The following is a 21,964-nucleotide window of genomic DNA, read 5'->3' as shown; positions in this document are numbered from 1 at the left end:
TCCTATAAAATTTTACATGTTTCGAAGAAATCACAAAATATGTATAACGAAACAGGCGGTAAGACTTTCACAACCTTTCTCTTTTTTTTAATGTCTGTGGGCGCCGTTAAATAGAAGGTGTAAGGAAACCAATAAAAACATTAGTGAAAACGTTACCTCATAAAAACCTTTTAGAGGCAAACTAAACCGAAACCTACGCGTTATTTTTTAATTAACTGTATAGTCTACAATTCAGCCAGCCGTCTTGTCATACTCTTAAAATACTCTTCTATACAATCCACACACAATTTTTCTCAATGTGCGACAGTCTAGAGTGTTGTTTTTATTTCGATTGCATTATATTGATTATGTTGAAGAGAAGTTAGAAATTTTTCGACGAATCTATTATGCTGGGATGTCTTATTCGACCAGATTAGAGTTTTGGATGACGGTATGCGCGTTTTTCTTCAGAAACACAACATGAAACTGAATCAATTTTAGATATTTTCTCAAACAGTAAATGTCATTGTTTGACGTTAGAACGTTTGGCCACTGTTTCGATCTGAGAGAATATTAAAAATACGTCGTTCGACGTTTTGCAGTTCAATAATACCTTTCTCATCAGGCCATGGCGACAGCGGTACTTGACACACGAAAACTCTAGCGAATCATAGTCGAAATGAAATTTTAATTGATCGCTGATCTTCCAGACTCGGGCGGGTCTGTGGTGTCGAGTAAAGTGTAAAGTATAAGAATTCACTGTAAGCTCACTGTGCAAAAGCTATTCATTGACTGTCAGTTTCATTTTTTGTAGACTCCGTATTTTGTTAAAGAAATAGTACATTGAATGACAAGGGGCGAAAGTAAAAAAATTCAACCGTGTGCGAGAGTTGGAGCCCGCGCCGAAGGCAAGGGCTCTAATCGCACAGGTTGATTTTTTTTATTTTTGCCCCGAGTCGTTCATACTATTTTTTTTGATACCAACATTGAAAATTGATACGTATCGCAAACATCGCAACAAAATGTTGAAAAAAAAGGCATTTAGCCAGAAAATGCGGGGGTGCAGGGGGCGGCAGCCCCCTGGTATATGAAAAATTTAATAATTTAGCCATCACAACAATAACACACACAAAAATTAAGATATAACTAACAAATCATTCAGTAACAAAAAGTATCAACTTTGTATGCTAATTTCAATAAGAACACTGGCGCACAGTGTTTTACAATTTTGATCAAAGTATTCTGCATAATATGAGCGGATTTTGTTGACAACTCGACTCATTTCTCTCATTTTCTGTGACGTCAGTCACTTTCGCTGTTTGTTCAGTTGCGTTCGCTCTTCGTTAAGTACTTTCTCCCCGTGGGATGCATTTTTTTACTTTCGCCCCTCATATGCGGGGCGAAAGTATCATTTTTCAATGTTGGTATCAAAAAAAAATAAAAGATTTCGTTGGCACTAGTGGCACCAATAATGACAATTGTCCCAAGGTTCTGAAAATATTTTTAAAAAAAAAATATGCCATATCGCCATGGCCATCAACTAATTCACATTTAAAAATTTGGTGAGTTTTTTTTTAGTTAAATTTGGACCATTTGGACTCATGAGCACATCTGTTTCTGATATTTTCGTGAGTGTCAAGAAATAGTTTTGCGAACAAGATTTATATCTATGAAGAGTAAATCCAGTAAGGATCAGAAACTGAGAAATATCTCAAGATTGAACGTTTGTTTGTTTCAGATTAATATACAGGCACCTTACTAATTACATAACAGAATATATATATTATCACTTAATTTCATCAAATTTCACTAAAGCATTCACCAAATTTATTGAAATTAGGCGAGATTTCTTCGTAGTTAGCTTGATTGTCTGAATAATTGTTTTGTTTTTTCATTTTTCTTATAATTCCCTAATGCGACACGTATTATTTCTAATACCGCAAACGTAAAATTCACATGCATATGGTTTTTTTTTTACTTAATTCTACTACGTACCTGCTACAATAAATGTTCCAAAAAATATTAAAGTAACCCAAAATGTGGCCTTCATCTTTGGGCAAGTGATCATTCGAGTGTTCTCTCTTTTTTTACTTGCACTTTGACAAAATAAATTTTATTTTTCTTATAAAACATTTTCTCTCAATTTTCACATTGATTTTTTTCTCCTCTCACTGTCGACTTTACGTTTTCTCTACGCTTACAAAAAAAAATTAATGAAAAACTTATATTTTTAGGCTGTTAAAGAGTCTTGAAATTCCATATTTTTTATGTTACACTTCATATTAAATATCTCCGGCACATTTTGAATCATATAAAATGTACGACACTATCTAACATTATTCGTGTTACTCGCCTCATTAAAACTTATTTATAAACATTAAGGTCATATTCATAGTAAAACACACTAATTCTGTCTGGTTTCGGTTTTGTATGTTGCGAACACTTGGGTCCTGCATGAGTGATATTTTTTATATTCAAATTTGTTTTATGTTATAGTACTCATGGCGCGGCATAAACGATTTTAAACGTTGGATTTTATTTAAATGAAGAAAAAAACAAACATTTTTATTTTTCGCTATGCTAATAGAATATCAGCTACGTTTTACTCTGTAGGTATTATATCAAGTCAACTGCACTTATATATAATACTATATGGTTCGCTTAATTTCTTTTTTTTTAATGCAAATATATATGCAGCAAAATTTTATTTAATAAAAAATGAAAATAACAACCGTCGACTGTTGTGATTCAATTTCCATTTAAAATTTTCCAAACATGAAAACATTAAAGTCAAAAAATCCAATTTTTTTTTTCGCGAATTTGTTTCAGTTTTCTATTAGTTTTTATTGTATATGAGTGTATGTTACTATCGATGACTTAACACACAACTGCAATTCGTCCTCTTCCATTGATTATTGCTCAGATCCAGTGAACTGTGCTCTGGACATCTGTAAAACAGAAAAACAAACAAGAAATGAGTAAAAAAAAATTGTTTACATTTTCAACATCAAAGAGTTGACGAAAATTTCGTCATAAAAAAATTCATTAAAAATCAGAAACGCACAACTATGATGATATTCGCTTTAATTTTATATTTATGAATGGCAAAGCACCTAGCATAGAAGTAGCATATTGATTCTGTCAAATAGAGTAATAAATTAACGATAGTGTTCCATGTAATATTTAATTTCACTATTTCAAGGTCATGTCGCGTCGTTAGTGTAAATGTTACTAAATTTCTGCATAAACGTTACTCAAGATAAGTTTTTACTCTTAGTGGATTCTGTTTCCATCGTTTCGTAATAAAAGTAGCATTTCTCTTTTTATTTCTCGAGTGAGAGCAATAGCTGAAATAAAACGATGTAGAACGATGTAGAACGATGCAGAACGATAGCACGTAAGTTACTGAGTTAACTTTAAGCACTATTCTACTACTAGGCTAGGTGCTTTGAGAGGTGGGGTAGTCAATTTGATAATTTTGTAAAACTTTCTGGATCTAGATTTTTCATTGAAACAAATCTTTTGGCTATGAAAGACATTAAATTCCCAAGAATTTTCCTTTTTTTTATTTTTTACTATAATTAGCGAAAATTCATTGAAGTTTTATGCATTATGGGTGAAAAATAGCAATTTTCATCGTCATAACTGTCCAGAAATCTCTTAAAAGGATTCCACAAGAAAGACTTTTATGATAAGCAACTTTTACTGCAAGCGGATATAGATTTGATGAAGTTGCTCTGAAAATACTGCCAAAAAAGTTTCAATGGAGGCTTCAGCGGTAAATAATGGAGAATTTTAATTCACACGAAAGACGAAAGTTATCAGAAAAATGTTTGTTTTTCAGCGAGTGTTGTAAAAGGATTTTGAACAAATTTTGATATTTAGAAATGAATACCAATCGAATATATTATGAAGTATTTAATTGTGTAAAACGAAGTATTTCTCTGGATTTCATCTAGTGGTGTATAATAGTTATAGTTAAATGTTTCAGAAAACGTTGCTTAAAAACTTCGACATGCCGAGATATTTACAACACTTATATACTCAAACTTTTAACCGATGCTATAATTTGACTTTTTCCAGCTCGACACAAAAAGTGCTAGCTAAGTTATTCTCGAATAACGAACCATCGATCGGAATAGGTAACGAAATACTAATACAGTTTTGCAGACTAAATATTTATAAGACGGAAACTCGTAGTACACTTTTTCGATTATACCAATTTATCCCTTTCATTACAATGGCTTTCACATAATAAAAGAAAAAAATTGAATAAATGATGAAAAGTAGCAGATGCGATACGGGAATAAGCATTCCAGACGGCTTCTTAATCTTCTTTTTTTGTCGTTCTTTAAAACTCGTTTTACTCATTCCTGCTGTGGAAAGAGTTCTGTTTCCTTTATAAATGTGTAAACTACGGTTTTGCACACGTAAGTACTTCCAATTTTGTTCGTTATGGCATTAAGGCTAATGTAATCGAGACTAGTGTATGCGTAAAATATGGCATCTGCGCCCTAACCATACATCGTCTCCTGTACGTACAAACGTGTGCAAAACAGTAAGGTGATATTTTCAAGAAAAAGGTGAAAGAAAATCGTGTAATTTAACCTTACTTTACGCATCGTGTTTGAATTGTTTACAAAGTGCAATTCGGCTGTGGCAACAACTGTGGAATTTGCATTCTTGATATATACGTGCAAAACGACCAATTACATACATACAAAAGTAATATTGCTATCGAAGAAAATTCTTATCGATTTACAGATCAAGTATCAAGAGCTGTGATTGGATGAAACTAGTCGCACTTGTCACACTCACAATTTATGTAAAAATAAATTACATGCTTTTGAGTTCCCTAGGGTCGAAAGCAGAGTTGGATCGGTTATCCGAAAAACCGAAAATTTCGGTTCGGATTAAACCGAACCGAGAATTTCGGTTCGGATTGAACCGAACCGAGAATTTCGGTTCGGATTGAACCGAACCGAAAACTTTGGTTTTGTCGAAAAACAATATGAAATGAAGGCAGACTCGTCAAAATTGATTGATTTCATTATGAACTAACCAAAAAGAAGTAAATGGAGCAATTGCATGATACTTTTATTGAGAATTGAAAATCTCATAAGTTCTTGTCAAATTCGTTTTCTCACAAAAATCGCATGCAATTGCTTCATTTACTTCTTTTTGTTTAGTTCATAATGAAATCAATCAATTTTGACGAGTCTGCCTTCATTTCATATTGTTTTACGACAAAACCAAAGTATTCGGTTCGGTTCTATCCGAACCGAAATTTTCGGTTTTTCGGATAACCGATCCAACTCTGGTCGAAAGGGTCTGATTGTCTGATTTTTGACCTCGGCTTCGCCTCGGATCGATAAACTTCATACGAAAACTGTACTTTTCAATTTTGTATCCCTTGTATAATAACTGTAGTAAAATTGAGTGCGCTTACAAAATCTATGTGTCCTCCGGTCTGACATTATACCATACGTCTGTCTGATATAACATTTTAAAATCTGCACAACTCAGCGACATTTGATAGTAATTTACGCCATAAGTCCGCCGAAAATTAATTGTAAAACACAAACCAGCGTCGTATATGGGTGATATTGTCATATAAGAGTGTGCTGAAATTTATTTTTTGTCGTGAATTATGACAAGTTCGTACGACTTTGACCATTGAGCTGCCTCGCTACAACAACGATAAACTTCAAAGAATAATAAGAATTCCCAGAAGTGAACTAAAATGTTCACATTCGGTATATGTGTGGAATACATAGAAAAGCGCTAGCTCGCCAGAAAGCGCCACAAAAATATCTCCATAATAACCGGTTCTCTTTGACGAATAATCATCGAATAATAAAATAACGTTCTGTATCCAAATGAGAATTGACCCTACAGATTTGGAATCACGTTTCTTAAAATAAGTCTTTTGATGTATGTTTTCGTTTCTCATTAATTTTTCGTAGTTTCTGGGTCGGTTTTCATTTCAATTTTCGTCCAATTAATTTAAGCTACAAGGAGAAAATTACATTACTTTTCGCTAAAGCTTGTATGGTTGGTGTAAAACTCTATTTATACATTCGTAAATCGGAGAGTGCACCGCGTCGTCAGCATAACGAATAAAAAGTTCGATTTTATGGAAAATAAGGCGAAGGGGAGAAAAATGAGAAAAACATACATTTTTAAGCGAAAAGCATCAATCAGAATATAAATTCTAAACGTTTCTCAGAGTAAAAAAAGTTATGAAATAGATGAGACGGTAAATTAATGAGAAACAGAGATGAGTTTTGGAAACGTCCAAAACAATGCTTGAACAAACTTATAATAATTTGTAGCCTTTATTATCCACTACTGGATGTAAGCCTCCCAATGAGAGGTAATTAGTCACGAAACACCACGCGGGCCATGCTTTACGTGAATTTCGAACCACGCCTATAGTTTATATCTGCGCCAAAAGCTAGACTTCAGATATGTGTACTCAGAATTTTTTGTGAACGGGTTACGTCATTCATGTCATTCTTCTGTGTACGTTTCGTTGAGGGCACCAAACACCTCAACTACTTAGATTATGAAGCTTGCGTACGCTTAGGAACGTTATTTTCATGCTACACATTGAGGAAAGATTATATACAGAATTTGCCCTCACCGGTATAGAACGCGGATTTTCTTGGTGGAAGACCAGTATGTTACCCCTGAGCCAACCCGTTTAGTTCCGAACAAACTTATTCTTAGGACTGTAGTACTAAATAAATCTCGTGCATTTTCCTAAGTATTCAGTCAGCCTTGAAATGAAAGTTTCAGAGAAAATGAATGGAATGTCTGAAAGTGAAAAAAGTGACAGTAAATCCAAATATTATCTGTCAAAATTGCATTGCAACGGTGATTGTATGCTTAGCTTAAAATTAGACCTAGACAAATTTCTATTTTAATTTTGTAAGCAACGATTTCGGGTTCGGACATTGGAATTCAAATTATTAGTGGCACTGCCCACTCACCTCTACAGTATAATGAAAAGAAATTGTATTTGAAACCATTGCGACTCTTCTCGATACACGGATAGATTAACATATTTTTCAACATGAATATAATGTCAATTTTCCGGTAACACATTCATAACCGTTCCATTGTCTCTTATGTAGGTGGAAGCACAGGGTTTCAGTGGGCTTTGAAATTAAGTTGCAATATTAAATATAATGTCCAAGATCCTTAATTAATGGTAGGTGAAGACCTTTTTCACCAAGCAATCTGCATAGCCTCACAATTAAAAAATCTTGAATTTGTCAACAACGTGTAAAAAAACAAACCAACCCCAAACCGGTGGCGACTCAGCAAATTCTTTAATCTGTTCGTGCGATTTCGATTTGTGTAAGGGCACGGTTGGTTTGAAACGAGATTAAATAGGGACCACCGACCACCAATAATTTTTTTTTTCATATTTATAATAAGTGATGGACAAGAACTTCACACAGGAAAAAATTAGCCCAAACCCCTGAGCCGTTTCTGAGAACCAGTGGATGCGACTACCACAAGCAGTCAGGTACAGCCTGAGCACATATTTTAATTGGGATCGGTAGAGGGAACAATTCTAAGATATACCGTGTAAAAATTATTTCTTTCGATCATCTGCTCTCGGAGCAATAACAGTTGAAAGTCGAAATTTCCCCATTTTCGAAGAGTAATATATCCCTGACAAAGTGACCAAGACAGCCAGTTAAGATTGATTCTAGACGCGGTTAGTAAGCTCTTTCGAATGGCGAAGAAAGTTTTTTGAAAAAGTTCTTTTATGTTACATTTTCAGAGAAGTTACTTTTTCCGCTACCCTCGGTGAAATTCGTCCACTTCTGTTCCTTTCTGGTAGCCTTATTTCACACTAATTTGTCGCTTATATTGTAGCCTGAAGAATAGGCTTTTCAACGATACCAAACATGCCATACTTGATCCACAACAAGTACTGTTGATGATTCAGTTTTTCAATCGAAGTCACTCTACTCGCAAGTCGCAAATCTGGAGCCCTCGAAAACGAAATTATTAAATTTCCCTATTACATGACTTTTACTTATGTATATTGATGGTACCGACTCAGAAAGTCATTAAAGTTTACTTTTTTTCAAAAAAATCTTGAAATTTAATAATTTCGTTTTCGAGTGCTCCAGATTTGCGAGTAGAGTGACTTCGATTGAAAAACTGAATCATCAACAGTACTTGTTGTGGATCAAGTATGGCATGTTTGGTATCGTTGAAAAGCCTATTCTTCAGGCTATAAACGACAAATTAGTTTGAAATAAGGCTACCAGAAGGGAACAGAAGTGGACGAATTTCACCGAGGGTAGCGGAAAAAGTAACTTCTCTGAAAATGTAAAATAAAAGAACTTTTTCAAAAAACTTTTTTCGCCATTCGAAAGAGCTTACTAACCGCGTCTAGAATCAATCTTAACTGGCTGTCTTGGTCACTTTGTCAGGGATATATTACTCTTCGAAAATGGGGAAATTTCGACTTTCAACTGTTATTGCTCCGAGAGCAGATGATCGAAAGAAATAATTTTTAAAACGGTATATCTTAGAATTGTTCCCTCTACCGATCCCAATTAAAATATGTGCTCAGGCTGTACCTGACTGCTTGTGGTAGTCGCATCCACTGGTTCTCAGAAACGGCTCAGGGGTTTGGGCTAATTTTTTCCTGTGTGAAATTCTTGTCCATCACTTATTATAAATATGAAAAAAAAAATATTGGTGGTCGGCGGTCCCTATTTAATCTCGTTTCAAACCAACCGTGAGGGGGAGGAGACAAGAATTACCTGAATTACCTGAATTACCTGAATTACCTGTACTGTACATGTACATTCACACAAATCTTATAAGAAAGTTTATTGGAAAAGTCTGTTAAAACACAAGCAAAACTCATTTTTGTATCCTGTACTTCTTCGTCAAAGAAATTTTACGAACATGTGATGTGTAAATCAAATAACTAGATTCGCTTTATACCTATATATCCTTCATAAGAATTTAAGTTTCACTAAACATTTTCAAAGGTGTGCAGTTCAGCGCCATAAGATTTCGCTTGAGAGGATCTGTATATGGAACAGATTTGCTTATAGTACCGATAATAAACAAACAAACCGGAATTTTAAACTTTCTCAAAACTTTGAAATGGTTTTGAGGACATTTTGCCCCGGGGCGTATCGCCTATCTTGTCGTGTAGTCTGCATTTCTGATGCAAAATTAATTTACAAATTCAAGCGAATGAAAACGTATTTCCGATTTGCTATATACATCAATTTATTTATCAATTGGCATGTTGAAAGAACTAAATGGAAATCCACAAAGAGGAAATTTAGAGCTTCTAACAAGTACGTACAGCTAAGTTAAATGTTCTGTTCTCAATTCATTTACTAGAACTCGTGTTGTATCGGAACAATCCTTTTTGTGAAGCGATGAAATGAAAAATTGCTTAACTGCAATTTCAGTGTAACTCTTTCGTCGTAAATCCTGACATGCTATCTGGAAATACATAATTTGTACGGAAATGTTTCTGTCAGAGTCTGAACAACGCTAATAATTTGTATAAACCGAAACGATTGACTAGAATGCGAAAGTATATTACATTCTCAACAGTTCATTGGAGGGTTAATCGTTCCGACAATTATAACATCAATCTTATTTGTTGAAAAGCAGACTTTATACAAACACATCATCGATTCGGGTGTCAATCAATAAATCAATTAATTATCTCCCGGAAACAGCACTTGTTCCAAAATCACATTACGTCACACTATTCTAACCATTACCAGAAACTGTTCAGTATAGCAAGAGAAGAAGGTAGAGAGATATTCGCCAAATCATACAAATGCCATATAATCTATGACACGACACAATATCATTCTTTTTAACCATTTACAATGTTGTGGGGAAAACATTTTTAATAAAATGCTTTCTGTTCAGTTTATCGCCACAATAATTTTCATCTTCACTCCTTTTTAGGAGCTTATGCCGATGATGTATAGCATTCGAACAGCACGTGTTTGTGTAATGAGGTTTGTGTATTGCAAATGAGTAATGAATGATCAAACGAAAGGTAAGATATGGCTGTAAGTAAGGGGCTCACTAAGTGTATTCTATTCATACCTTATAAACGTCATTATAACATCCTCTCCGCACGATATTCATTATAATGTGTTTTTCCAACGAATAGCTACACTTAACTAAATGGGAATATCTGCTGTAATTTTTGCTATAATGTGATGTATGAGAATGATTATTTTCTTCCTTCTTTTTTTTTCCTGCCCTCTGTTCAATCCAGTTCAATGGTAAACTAAACATGGGGCTTTTTTTTGCGGACCGAATGTTTGCTTAATGATTTATTTTATCACTTCCCCATAATATTTTGGTGGTGTGTGGATTTTGTCATCAGTAAATGAGAATTTATTATTATTTTTATATTAATTTTATCGGTTCACTTTCCGAAAAATTTCTATACATAAATTATTACGCACATTTACCGTATAATGGCTACAGCCATTAATGTGGATTATCCCTGAAAGGCTTGTTATTCGGGCTTTTTGGCCTTTTAATTGATCAACTTTTATATTATTTATATATTTCCGTAAAATGTAATCATAAATTTATTTATTAAGTTTTTGCGAACCCAAGTGAGTAGAAAATAGAGGTATCACTTCCGCTACGAGATCAATCTATTATTTTTAGTAATAGTATATTTCCCCTTCGGGTCGGGCTGTAACACTCCACTTATCAAATACACAACTTGGAACCTCGTTAGTACAATGCTTTACGTGATTAGGCAATGTAAATGAAAATGAAACATGCCGTAACACGTAAAATTCGTTACCCGTAGAATAAAGCATGGAACAATACAGAAAAAATCAAAACATTTTAATTTGATTGTATCGTAGACGTTGCAATGACGTTGTAGTGTTCCAACTTGAGATTCTAGTTTTCGGGTGAGGTCAGTAAATACACAATTCGTAACCTTTTACCCTTTTCAAAGTTATTAAATAATTTTGATGCCTGCTTTATGTGAAAGTTGACCATTTTACCAAATGTTTGGTTTTGTATTCCGATGCGGAAAGTATTTCTCGAATCAGTCCAGTATGCGAATATTGTACTCATCACTGGTTAGAAACTGACTCGAATACTGTGCAACGGTGTGGAACCCGTACCACTCGAATACCATTGATCAAATATAGCGAGTGGAGAAGACGTTCACTCAAATGTTCCACTTTAAATTTGGAATCTCTCACCCTCGCCCTCCTTATGATGTAAGCTTGCGACACATGAAACTAAGATCGTTGGAGACCAGGCGTTTGGAAAACGACGAAATAGTGCTATTTAAACTAGTCCACAACCGACTTGACTCAACACTTCGTCACAAGATTACATTTCATTAACCTACCAGGGTCACGAGACATGACTCGACTTTTTATAATTGAGTTGTGTAAGTTATCGTAAATTTTTCAGAATGAATGTGCGTAACTGAATGTACGAAGTCTTTTTTGTCATCACATATAATTTTCTGTCGCGCTCAAAACCGGTTTTTTGCATTTTCAGGTCGCAGTAATGAAAAATAGGCGTTTACGCCACAAGGATGGAAAAGTTGAAAAGTCGAGTTTTCACGTGAACTTTGTTGATCCGAGGCGAAGAGTAGGTCAATAGCCAGGGAACACATGACTTTAAATTTTTTGTTCGAGTTACGTACATGTCCTCGAAAGAAATGTTTTATTTGATGAAATGTTTCATTTCATGAAATGACCGGTTTTTGGTGCAAAAGCCTGTAAGAAACTATTTTTTCTTGATGGGAACTTTGTTAATTTCCACTTGTGGAATAGAATACTCACTTTCGCTCGAATTACCCACTTCCCACACGTATCAACAACAAACACCTCATCAAGACAGTCCCATTGTTTTATTTTGGCTCGGCAACGAATCGAAAATAAACCAAGCTCAAACTCTAGCAAATTAATTCAAGAAATTCAGAATTGCTATCAATAATATTTTGCGATTATTTATAGCTCTCTAAATGGACTTAGAAAAGTCTATTATATATAGAACGGGACGAACTGTACATCCAGCAAGATTCATTACCGAAATCACTCGAAAAATAATTGAATGATTACATTTCCTCGCTTCTGGCAGTGGGTCGTATCCAAATTTAGATAAGACATCATTTCGAATGCCTTGTAGATTATTTTTTTTAAATAAAACAGCAACGCGGATGTATACATACGTATCATACAATTCTAAAAAGGGAGGCGTGTATATTGGATAAAGCATTTTCTCCTGTTTTAACAATTACACCTGAAATAGCTCCAGTCGATCCGATATTTAAATTTTTGTCACGCAGATAATTAAAAAGAGTAACCCTTGCTCTAAATTATACCGGCTCTGAATATTGAATTTTACAAACATAATCTGACTTCATTGCAAAATTAGTTACAAATTATGCGAAACAATTTTGAAAGTTCTCAAACCCAATAAAGAAGAAAATGTCGCTAGGCTAAACATAGAGCGATAGAGCCGCTAGAAAAATGATTAGAGCTTTAAAATAAGTTGGCATTTTCGATGTACTGATCCCACGAAATATACGGTTAATGTACACGTAGACAGAGTGGAAAACTGGAATGAGATGTGAAATTTGACTGTTGGATGACATTATTGAAAATCAGCGATTTCTGCGTGCTATACAAACAAACTCGCCAAGTCAATATTTGCATGTAAAACAAAACCTCTTCGACGACTCCATTCCCAAACAATTTATATCTATCCGAAAATTTCCACCAAAATAATCAAATTAAAAATTCCATAAAATCCATAATAAAGTCAAATTCACTGAATAATTATGCCATCGTACCAATCTTTTGTATTAAGAAAATCAGATGGGAAGATACAGTAAGGAAAACTTCCGCACATTAAACCGCGGGTATAAAAATTGGAATTTGAACAAAAACAGCAATTTAATGGCCATACTTTCCTCATCTTCTTAAAATATGATAACGCCAGCTGGTTTTACGTTTTATTTTTATTATTATCGCTATACCCGAGACCGGAGGACGATAAAATATTCAGTCTTCGATAAAAATATTTACCTTTTTTTTCGGCAGCAGAATATTGGAAATAATTGAGAAAAATATTTTCATTGCTGCATAAATTATGTTCGAAACGAAAAGAATTAAGAGATTTTTCATATTAAAAGTAATTGGATCTCATCACAATATTGTTGGAGTGTGTTAGCCATTTCAACTATTTTCCATTGATATTCCTCAAGCGTACAGTTTTCAATTATGATGGAATTTCACCTTTAAATAGTAGTTGGAAGAACTTGCACACTCTTCAAACTCCAGTAGTAGTGCATAATGAAACAAAGAAAGAAAAAAATTTACTTCAAACTACTTCAAATGACAAAACACACTCCGAAACATTCTTTCAACAAAAAAACAAAAACATTTCTTTTCTGCTTCAAATAACAAAAGAGTCAACGATTATTTCCTTCAGGGACATAGTATTAAAGGACATGAGTATGTACTTAAAGCAGACATAAGTGGAGCGCATACATGTATTATGGAGTTATTCTGTATTCACTTGATTGCTAAACATGTACCCAGTGTACTCTCGACAAGATGTATAATTTTTTATGATTTAGATGTCGTCTGTATGAGCATTATGTAGGTATTTCAATCCATGTTTAACACTGTTTGATGTCTCATTTCAAATTTTTTCATATTTTGTTTTATTACGAGTCTGTTTACAGCGATTATTGCACCTTTCATATTTGGCATTTGATGTGAAGATTGTAAGAAAAAAAAGTTTCTTTGTAATATGAGACCCTCAACACGAATTTGTGTTCAGACGGTTACTGATTATCGCTGTTGTTACAAATAAAAAATTATTCAAGAGTTACCAGTCAGACATTTGAAAAACGTTTTTTTTAGGAAAGGTCTTATGTCCTGTTGCGAATTTTTCATCTTAGGTCAATGTTCCTATTTTCCTCACATTATTGGTTCGAAGAAAATCTCTTTTATGTCCAGACAGACAATTTTAAGCCCACTTTGAATGTCACTTACTGCCCTCTTTCAAGAGTTTTTTTTATCATCTCATTTTCGGTACTCATGTCACTGTCTTTGATACTATTTTGTTGGAGACACTCGAAATATTTCCCGGTAAACAATTCCATTTATTAAATTGTATTGGTTTGCACCAAATAACGATCTCATCCAGGTAAAAAACAAATGCACAGCCTTGTGGACAGATTCCTTCTCTAATTTTTTGCATAAATATTTATCTATACGACGATTCGAAAACAATCTAAATCTGTAGATCAACGTTCGTTTTAAGCACGGCAGAGTAAAGTAAATCAGGCAGGAGTGCTTGATTTGACTAAGAACCTGAATTATGTAGTAGGCTGATATTTCGCGAATAAAATAATTCAATTTATGTCAGTGTTCATTTAAACTGATTTTCATACAGTGTATTAGGTTCCTTATTTGACATTTCAAAAATGAACCGCTCCTACCTGGTTTAAGTTACTCTGCCATGGTTCTAAACATTCCTTAAGAGGCAAAATTTTACATCGATGAATTCGTGGTTGTCAGTGATTTAACTCTTAAATTCTTAAAATTCTAAATTTTTCTGAAAATTCAAAAATTTTACGAATAAATTTCCAAAGACCATTAAAATTTCTGAAAATTAAAAAGAATTTCCAAAGAATTGCCGAGAAAATGACGTTTGAACAATCTACATTAAAATAGAGAATCTAGGTCAGAAAATACAAAATTCTAACAAGACCTGGGAATTTTAAATTTTTTTCCTGAATCCTGAGGTAAACACAACGTTTTTCGTATGTCTGATTAATCGTTTTTCTCCACGAAAGAAAATTATTTCATCTTTTCAATGTTACACCATTTTTCTAAACAAAGACAAAGGTGTCAGTTCGGGAAAGAAAATGTCTATTTTCTCCCCAGTCAAAGGAAGACGTCAACAAAACATCATTTTTGAGTGGAGAAAATAAGGTAATTCCACCGCACATAGAAAACTCTTTTTTCATGGCTTGGCATAGTTTAAACTTGCATCAATCTTAAATTTCGGGAGTGCTAGATTTATGTATTAGCTTAAATTGAAAGTTTTTTTTTAAACCTTTGTCAAAATATCCGATTCCCTTCATTCATGTGACATCAAACCAAACCATATTTCAACATCAACAACACAAATCACTAAAAACGTAGATTTTTTTCGTTTGATTTCCAATTGAATTTTAGGCTTATCAGTTTAAATACTTCGCTCGAAAAAATGCATCAGGTCTGGTCTGGTAAAAACTTTATTACTAAAACGTGAACTATTTCCGCTCTCGTTGGTATAGTTTGTTTCAACTTGTGTTAGCGCTATCGTATTATCTCTCTGGTAAAGAACTCATTGTTCTTATTCAAATAGAAAATAGTTTGTGAATTTTATGGTGTTACACATAAGTAGCGAAGTTTGTTCTAGTCAAAGATAACAAATTCAGCTTTATAAGACTGAAAGAGTTTCATAAAGTTTTCATTTTGAACATTTTTTCTTCTTAGAAATTGGTATAAAGTAAATGAAAAATAGTTTGCACCAATAACCTGTATAATGTTGTTGCATAGTATGTGTTTGCGTTTACTATCTATACTTATCTCATTGACGAAAGAATTTCGCGATGTTTAATGAAAATGGTATATAAATGATATATAAACTGATAGACGTTCAAACGCTATAGCACATAAGACACGTTTTGTGAATTTTGCAAGATTAACAGGTTCAGCTGCTGTGTCCATAAAATTCAAACTAATTAATTAGTTTTCAGTGTTTGTCTTTGAGAAAAATGTATAATGGAAAGAGAACTCAATGTCTTTTCTTCGTTTTTCGTTCTGTTTGGACCAGGGCCGGCAGCGCACCTGCTCTTCGAATGATTTCGGGAAAAGATTTTCTGTTTTTTTTTTTTTTTTTTTGATGTATGCACATACTGCTTTCTTAGACTATGAAGTACTGAAATAACTTTTTATAACATCACGAGCGAAGCGAACAAGAAATTTTTATTAGGAAGACCAGCCACCTTTTTTTTCTTTTCTATTTAAACTAATTTCAAGAATAAACTTTAAAACTAGAAAAAAGGTCGAAAATAAGAATAACGACTAGCGCTCAATCAGCCATGCCGGTTCTGATTTGATACCATTAACTTTTTTATATTGGCATTTCGGATGCATTAGCTGCAATACGTTCCGTAGACTGAGATTAAATACATTACAACAAAAATTAATTAAATAAAATTGTGCCATTCTCTCCTGTTCCAATGAAAACACAAACAATGGAAACTTTTTATTCTTCCCGTAAAGCACAACAGTCAATTATATTGTTCAGTTGGAAGCATACTATTTTCATTCTTCGTTGTCGTTTTCGTTTTTCTTTATTTTTTGGGTGCTCAATTCTGTGAGGATATCTGATAGTTGATGACAATGCTACGAGAATATATTTCATGTACTTTGCTGTGATACTGAAACGTGTACGTATGAATGCAATTTAATACGTACGACTATTCTTTTTGTTATTTTTATATGGAACAATAATGCTGCGACTATTCTCGTAAGTGCACCAGAGAAAGTTTTTCTCTTATTTAAAATGATCTGATGTATTCTCATTGAACTTTTATAAAACAGCTTGTGACTTGTGAGGCATTGTTATAGATGATTATTAAAAAAAATTGTATTTTGTCTACTCAGCGCATTCTGTCGTAAATTGGGATTTCGTATTTCACTAGACGATATTAATGTGTATTCGATCGTATTATTCGTCCAACAATAGCTCTTCTTCTCAATTTTCCTTATTGCTCCAAAACGAATACGTATTCAATCAATTGAATTTCAATGTATACATACACGTGCACTTAGCATTAATTCAAAAGTAGTAATTATTAGAGAAGCATAATGGCAATTAAGCTAATCGTCTACAGCAGAGTAACTGCTGCCGTTTCAGTAGTTTCGCTTAATAGTGATTGTTACGGATTTGTATAATTAATTCCAACTTAAACAAAAGTTGAACTGAAATGAAGTTGGAAAATCGAGCAAAAATGAGCAATTGCTCGTTTTCTGGGGTTAGTTTGTGTCGAATATTATGCGACGTATTGAATATTCAATCTCAGCATCTCAGCATCAAATGTGCAAACCTTAGATGCTTGTTGCTTAAATTGTTGTATGAATTTCGGTACACAAATTATTTTACACGCTTCATGATACGAAAACAGCCGAAATCACGCGCCGAAAATTATCGGAAACCCTAGTTTTTTAGTTCTCTCTGAGCAGACCTTGTAAACAGGTCTAGGGATATAGATGACGTTTTACTCTCATGCGGCCTGTTTTGAATTGATGTATACGAAGGTGGAGCTAACTCTCTCACTTTCTTTTGATCTTTTTCTGTTTTTCGTATCATAAAGCGTATAAAATTGTCTTCATCATATGGAGAGAACACACTCAATCACAGTATATGTGTGAATTCGTATCCCACGAGAATTTGCATACGTATGTATGTTTATGCAAAAAAATTCTCTCAGCATACGAATGCACACGTATACTATAATTTCGTGGTTTCTCTCCTTATGATGAAAATTACTATATTAGGCTCATCTGAGGCCAAGCAATACCTGTCAGCTGATCAGTTTGATGATAAATAAATGAAATGAAATAAAATAAATTTCTGGTTAATGAAACTACTTCGTTTAGAACTATGTGGAGAACTAAAAGGTATTTTATGCCACTCAGCATCGTGTCATAATTTCACACTTAGAGCCTAATAAAGTTTGCAGTGCGTTGGCTTAGATCGAAAACTCACTAGTAATTTTGGGTTGACGGGATCAATATTTATACTGTGTTTCCCTTTGTAATCCGATATTCACCAAAGGCTGAGAAATGGAAAACTCAGCTTAATTTTCGACCCATAAACGCAAATGCAAATTTTCTCGTGTGTTTTCGGTCTAATACCGGATTGAATTAAACAGTTGCTCGCTCAAAAATATTTTTTTTTTAAATTATCAGAATTTAACACACGTTTGATTCCGTTACCAAATTCAATACTAAATCAAATTGAGAAACACAAGAACTGGAGATTTCCAAGGAAAGTCAAATTATTAACACAAAGTCCTGCGGCAATCAAATGGAGGTGAATTTATAGCAAACCCCCCCAAATAGCATGTAAACAATATTAAGAGCAAAAAAAGGGAACCCTCACCACACACATGAATAGTCGACCTTTTACCAATCTCTAACGAAATAATATTTGAAGAGAAAAAAAAAGAAAAAACAAAACGAAAAATCAGAAAAAATTCCTTCTTTAGCTTCTGGCTCTCGACCCGTAAATAACATAGTCGAGTGAACCAATGACATTGCTGAATGTGTGTATAGAAATGATATAACCGTCCAACAACATCACTAAAGAGTAAATTTATATCCTCACGTTTTACATAAAACTATATAATATTATTGTGGTGTTGTCAATTCAAGCATCAAGCAATTCAGAAATATTTATAAAGTAAATTCGAATATTCTGCCAACCGCATTGTTTTGCCATATTAAACACCAAACAATTGTGGGTTTTCATTAAATAATTATTGAGTTTAAATTGATTTTACTTTTGTTTCTGTCTTAATGATTTTCGGTGACAGCAATTCAAACGATTGATGAATGAAACCATAATTCATTGGGACTGGGTTGGTTATAGTTAGCTCATTTTAATTACAGAAATATAACGTCACTACGATATCCGATTAGACGAATTAAAAAAATATATAAGAAAATGGGAGAAATAAATGTAATCGTTTCTTACTTTAATCACCTATCAGCTCTGTCATCAGGAGATTTATTATGTCAGAAGAGATTTAGGTATTGTGAGCAAAAGGTCGAATTAAGATTTTCGTTGATTTGGCATGTGTGTATATACCATTGCTGAATCAATAAAGTAAGGGACGTTTTGTCATATATATACCATGTTACGTACCATCTGTTTGATACAGCAGCAGAATTTAACCTGGTCGACAAGAGTATTTTAAAGGTGTTGTTGTTGTTTGAACAGAACGATGTTATTTGGCGATGGTCGATCAATTGACTGTTAAAGAGGAGTCGATTTTTTGTGGTAATTGTCGGTACGTTCCTCTATCAACGTAAAATATAAAGTGGCAAAAACATTACAAAGTTTTTCTCAGAATTTATGCTCGTTGTAGCTGCCGTTGCTGTAGTTTATTGGACATCATTATAACAAATTCGTTAACTCGACCCAAAAATCAATACTCAACCTTTCGCATGTGTCCATCCACTAAATCTCACTGTTTCAGAAAACAGCTCCTATTTGCCTATTGAATTATCCTGTGGTCAGAAACTACCTTTTTTTCCTACTAACCCTCAAACTCTAAATTGTAAGCTTTTTGTCCCTTCACATGAGATGAATCGCAGCTATTACCTGGCAGTAAAACAAAACATACTGTATACGGACGGTGTGTGTATGACCCATTGTAACATACAATGTTCCATGCCACCGTGTGATATTTTCTGTAGTCGTACCATAATTTATAATGAAAATCGATTAAACGAAACGTGTACCTAGTACGAAGTACATTCACTGCCGAAGAATCTTTTCAAAGAATAGAAGTCGTGGAAGTTTTTACTTTCATATAGTGTCATATAGTGGAAAATCCTTAAGGTCAGGTGATGGTCGCTTACATCTGTGCGATATATGCGACCATAACCATGGGCTAAGACGTTGTCCATCCGAAGGAAAAAAATAGAATTTTCCACGACTAAGGATAAGAAGATGAAAGAGGGAGTCGAAAGTAGTGCTTGAAACATGAAAAGTACGGTTTTCGAATTATGTAGCGTGTAAAGATTTTTTAAATTGGCTAAGATTTACTCCAGTGATGCAGGTGGACAAAACGTTTTTTTTTAGATCTGGCATGTATAGGTAATACCTATTAGGTATAGCAAACGCTTTGCAGTACTCTCTGGTTCGAATTCCATTAGTTCCATTCTAGGTACGAAGTTTTTTAATATTCTCTGTTTACATATAAGTTTCACACCTTACTCATGCACGTACACGGGGGATTGGCATGTATTACTAATACATTGTATTAAAGGTCATTTAAATGATGCTCACTCTTTTATGGAGGAGAGTGGGCTAGGCAAAAGCGCGCTGACATACATCTTAATTTATGAAAACAGACGTGGGGTGTGCGTCTCAAAATGTTATTTTCTAGCGTTAGTTTCTCCAAAACCTTCACGATTTTTTAGAAAACGATTTCCAAGAGAATTCGAAAAATTGCAAGAAAATTTGAGAAAATTCAAGGAAGTATCTTAGCAAAAACAGGCCCTGATATGATAATTGAAATAGAAAATGTTTTATATCAAAATCAGCAGTAACTTGTGGTTATCGCATATAATTCAAGAGTTCGTTGTTATACAAGATTTTTGTGCCAAATGAAATTTATGTCATACTCCGTCTATTCGCGCTTCAAAAAGTTTATTTTGCTCACCGAAAACTTTGCAATAAGTTTGGCAAATGTATGTGGCAAGGGGTGCATTGTTAGTGCCAAAAGTTTGTACAACATTTTATATCGAACTACCGTAACTAATTGTAGAAAATTTTTAAATTGCCGTAAAAGTTTTTCCTTTTGCGTTACGGTATTAAAAACCAGAACTATATATAATATTTGGACTCGAAGAAAAGAGGAACAAATTCCAAATGCGTAAAGAAATGCATGGCTAAACGTATAATGATAAAACCAAAAAAAAAATGAATTGCCATAACTTGGAAGAGATTTATTCAAGTATTACTGCGAAATGGTTTCGCTGAAAATGCAAAGTCGTTGAATGCCTTTTATTTCTATTCGTTTGGTTCACTACAGCACCAGTAAATTTACAACGGTTCTTTGATTTATTTTAATGCAATTTTTCTTAAAGATAAAAGTCAGATGGGGAAGAACGATAGTATGGCGGTTGTTACGGTTGTATGTTCCGATATAATAAATAATTGACCGCATTTCTTTTCTGTTACGCTAAAGAATTCATGTTTATGTTTCTATATTTGGTTAAGAAAAATTACGATACGTGTTTCAAATACATATATATTTCGTTATCCTTTATCCATCCACACCGTTGCGCCATTGAGATATGGAAATCGAACTTTACACGAATGTTTAAAATATTTTATTGAAAATTATTTCTTTTCCTTGATAAATCGCTTTTGACTACGGTTTCATGTCGAAGTTTGGTGTTTTAAAATGAATTCATGTCTTCACTTAGATAACATTTTGTTCCTTTTCCATACCACTTAAGTGTAGATTCGACCATAATTTCATCATTTGAATCTTTTTGTACACAGTACCTCAGGAAATATAGAACCGATTTCGATAGTGTTGGAAAATGTATTGTCGAATATGAGCGGATATATTGTCAAAAAGGTTTTTTTTAGGAGATTCACAAATTTTAACACGGAAAATTAAAGATGATACAAATCAGTGAATTAACAATAAAATCGGATTACATCTTAAGCTATTGCAAGAATTAAGATAAGCGTAAGATAAGCGTGACTATTCGATCAGAGCTTCTCCGTGCGCGTTCACCAATTCTTCAACTGCTAGTGTTTTACAAATATTTGGAATTTCACTCTCAAAATTTCGTCATGACTTTTCGTAATTTTGGTAGAGATATGCAGACCATTTACGATGCAATTTTTTACTGTTCTTTTAATAAAAATGTATATTAAATCACATTTCTAATGAGCTATTACAGTTAAAAATCGAAAAGATCTATCAGGATTTTCACACGGTAAAATTTTCATATTGGGAACTTTGAACTCGTGCAAAAGATGAATTGACATCAGATACTTTTTAATCAGTCTGGATTATTATTTTAGGGGCACAACGGATTTGAGAAGAAAAACGAGCAAACTTTTCATCGACTCTAGTACAAGTGAGGCGATATGG

At 33.7% G+C, this 21,964-nt stretch overlaps 1 protein-coding gene across 2 annotated transcripts in view; it reads right to left on the bottom strand.

The window, feature by feature from the left end:
• The window catches only part of LOC119068503, a 138,083-nt gene that overhangs the window by 111,830 nt on the left and 4,289 nt on the right, over positions 1-21,964 (bottom strand). For both annotated transcript variants that reach the window (XM_037172113.1, XM_037172114.1), the window contains exon 2: positions 1,975-2,927. In XM_037172113.1, coding sequence (XP_037028008.1) covers positions 1,975-2,047 — 73 coding nt within the window. In that variant the 5' untranslated portion in view covers positions 2,048-2,927. The remainder of the gene's footprint in view (positions 1-1,974; positions 2,928-21,964) is intronic.

This window comes from Bradysia coprophila (genome assembly GCF_014529535.1).
Source record: "Bradysia coprophila strain Holo2 chromosome X unlocalized genomic scaffold, BU_Bcop_v1 contig_185, whole genome shotgun sequence".
NCBI lineage: Eukaryota > Metazoa > Arthropoda > Insecta > Diptera > Sciaridae > Bradysia > Bradysia coprophila.
This window is presented reverse-complemented; position numbering and strand designations above follow the sequence as displayed.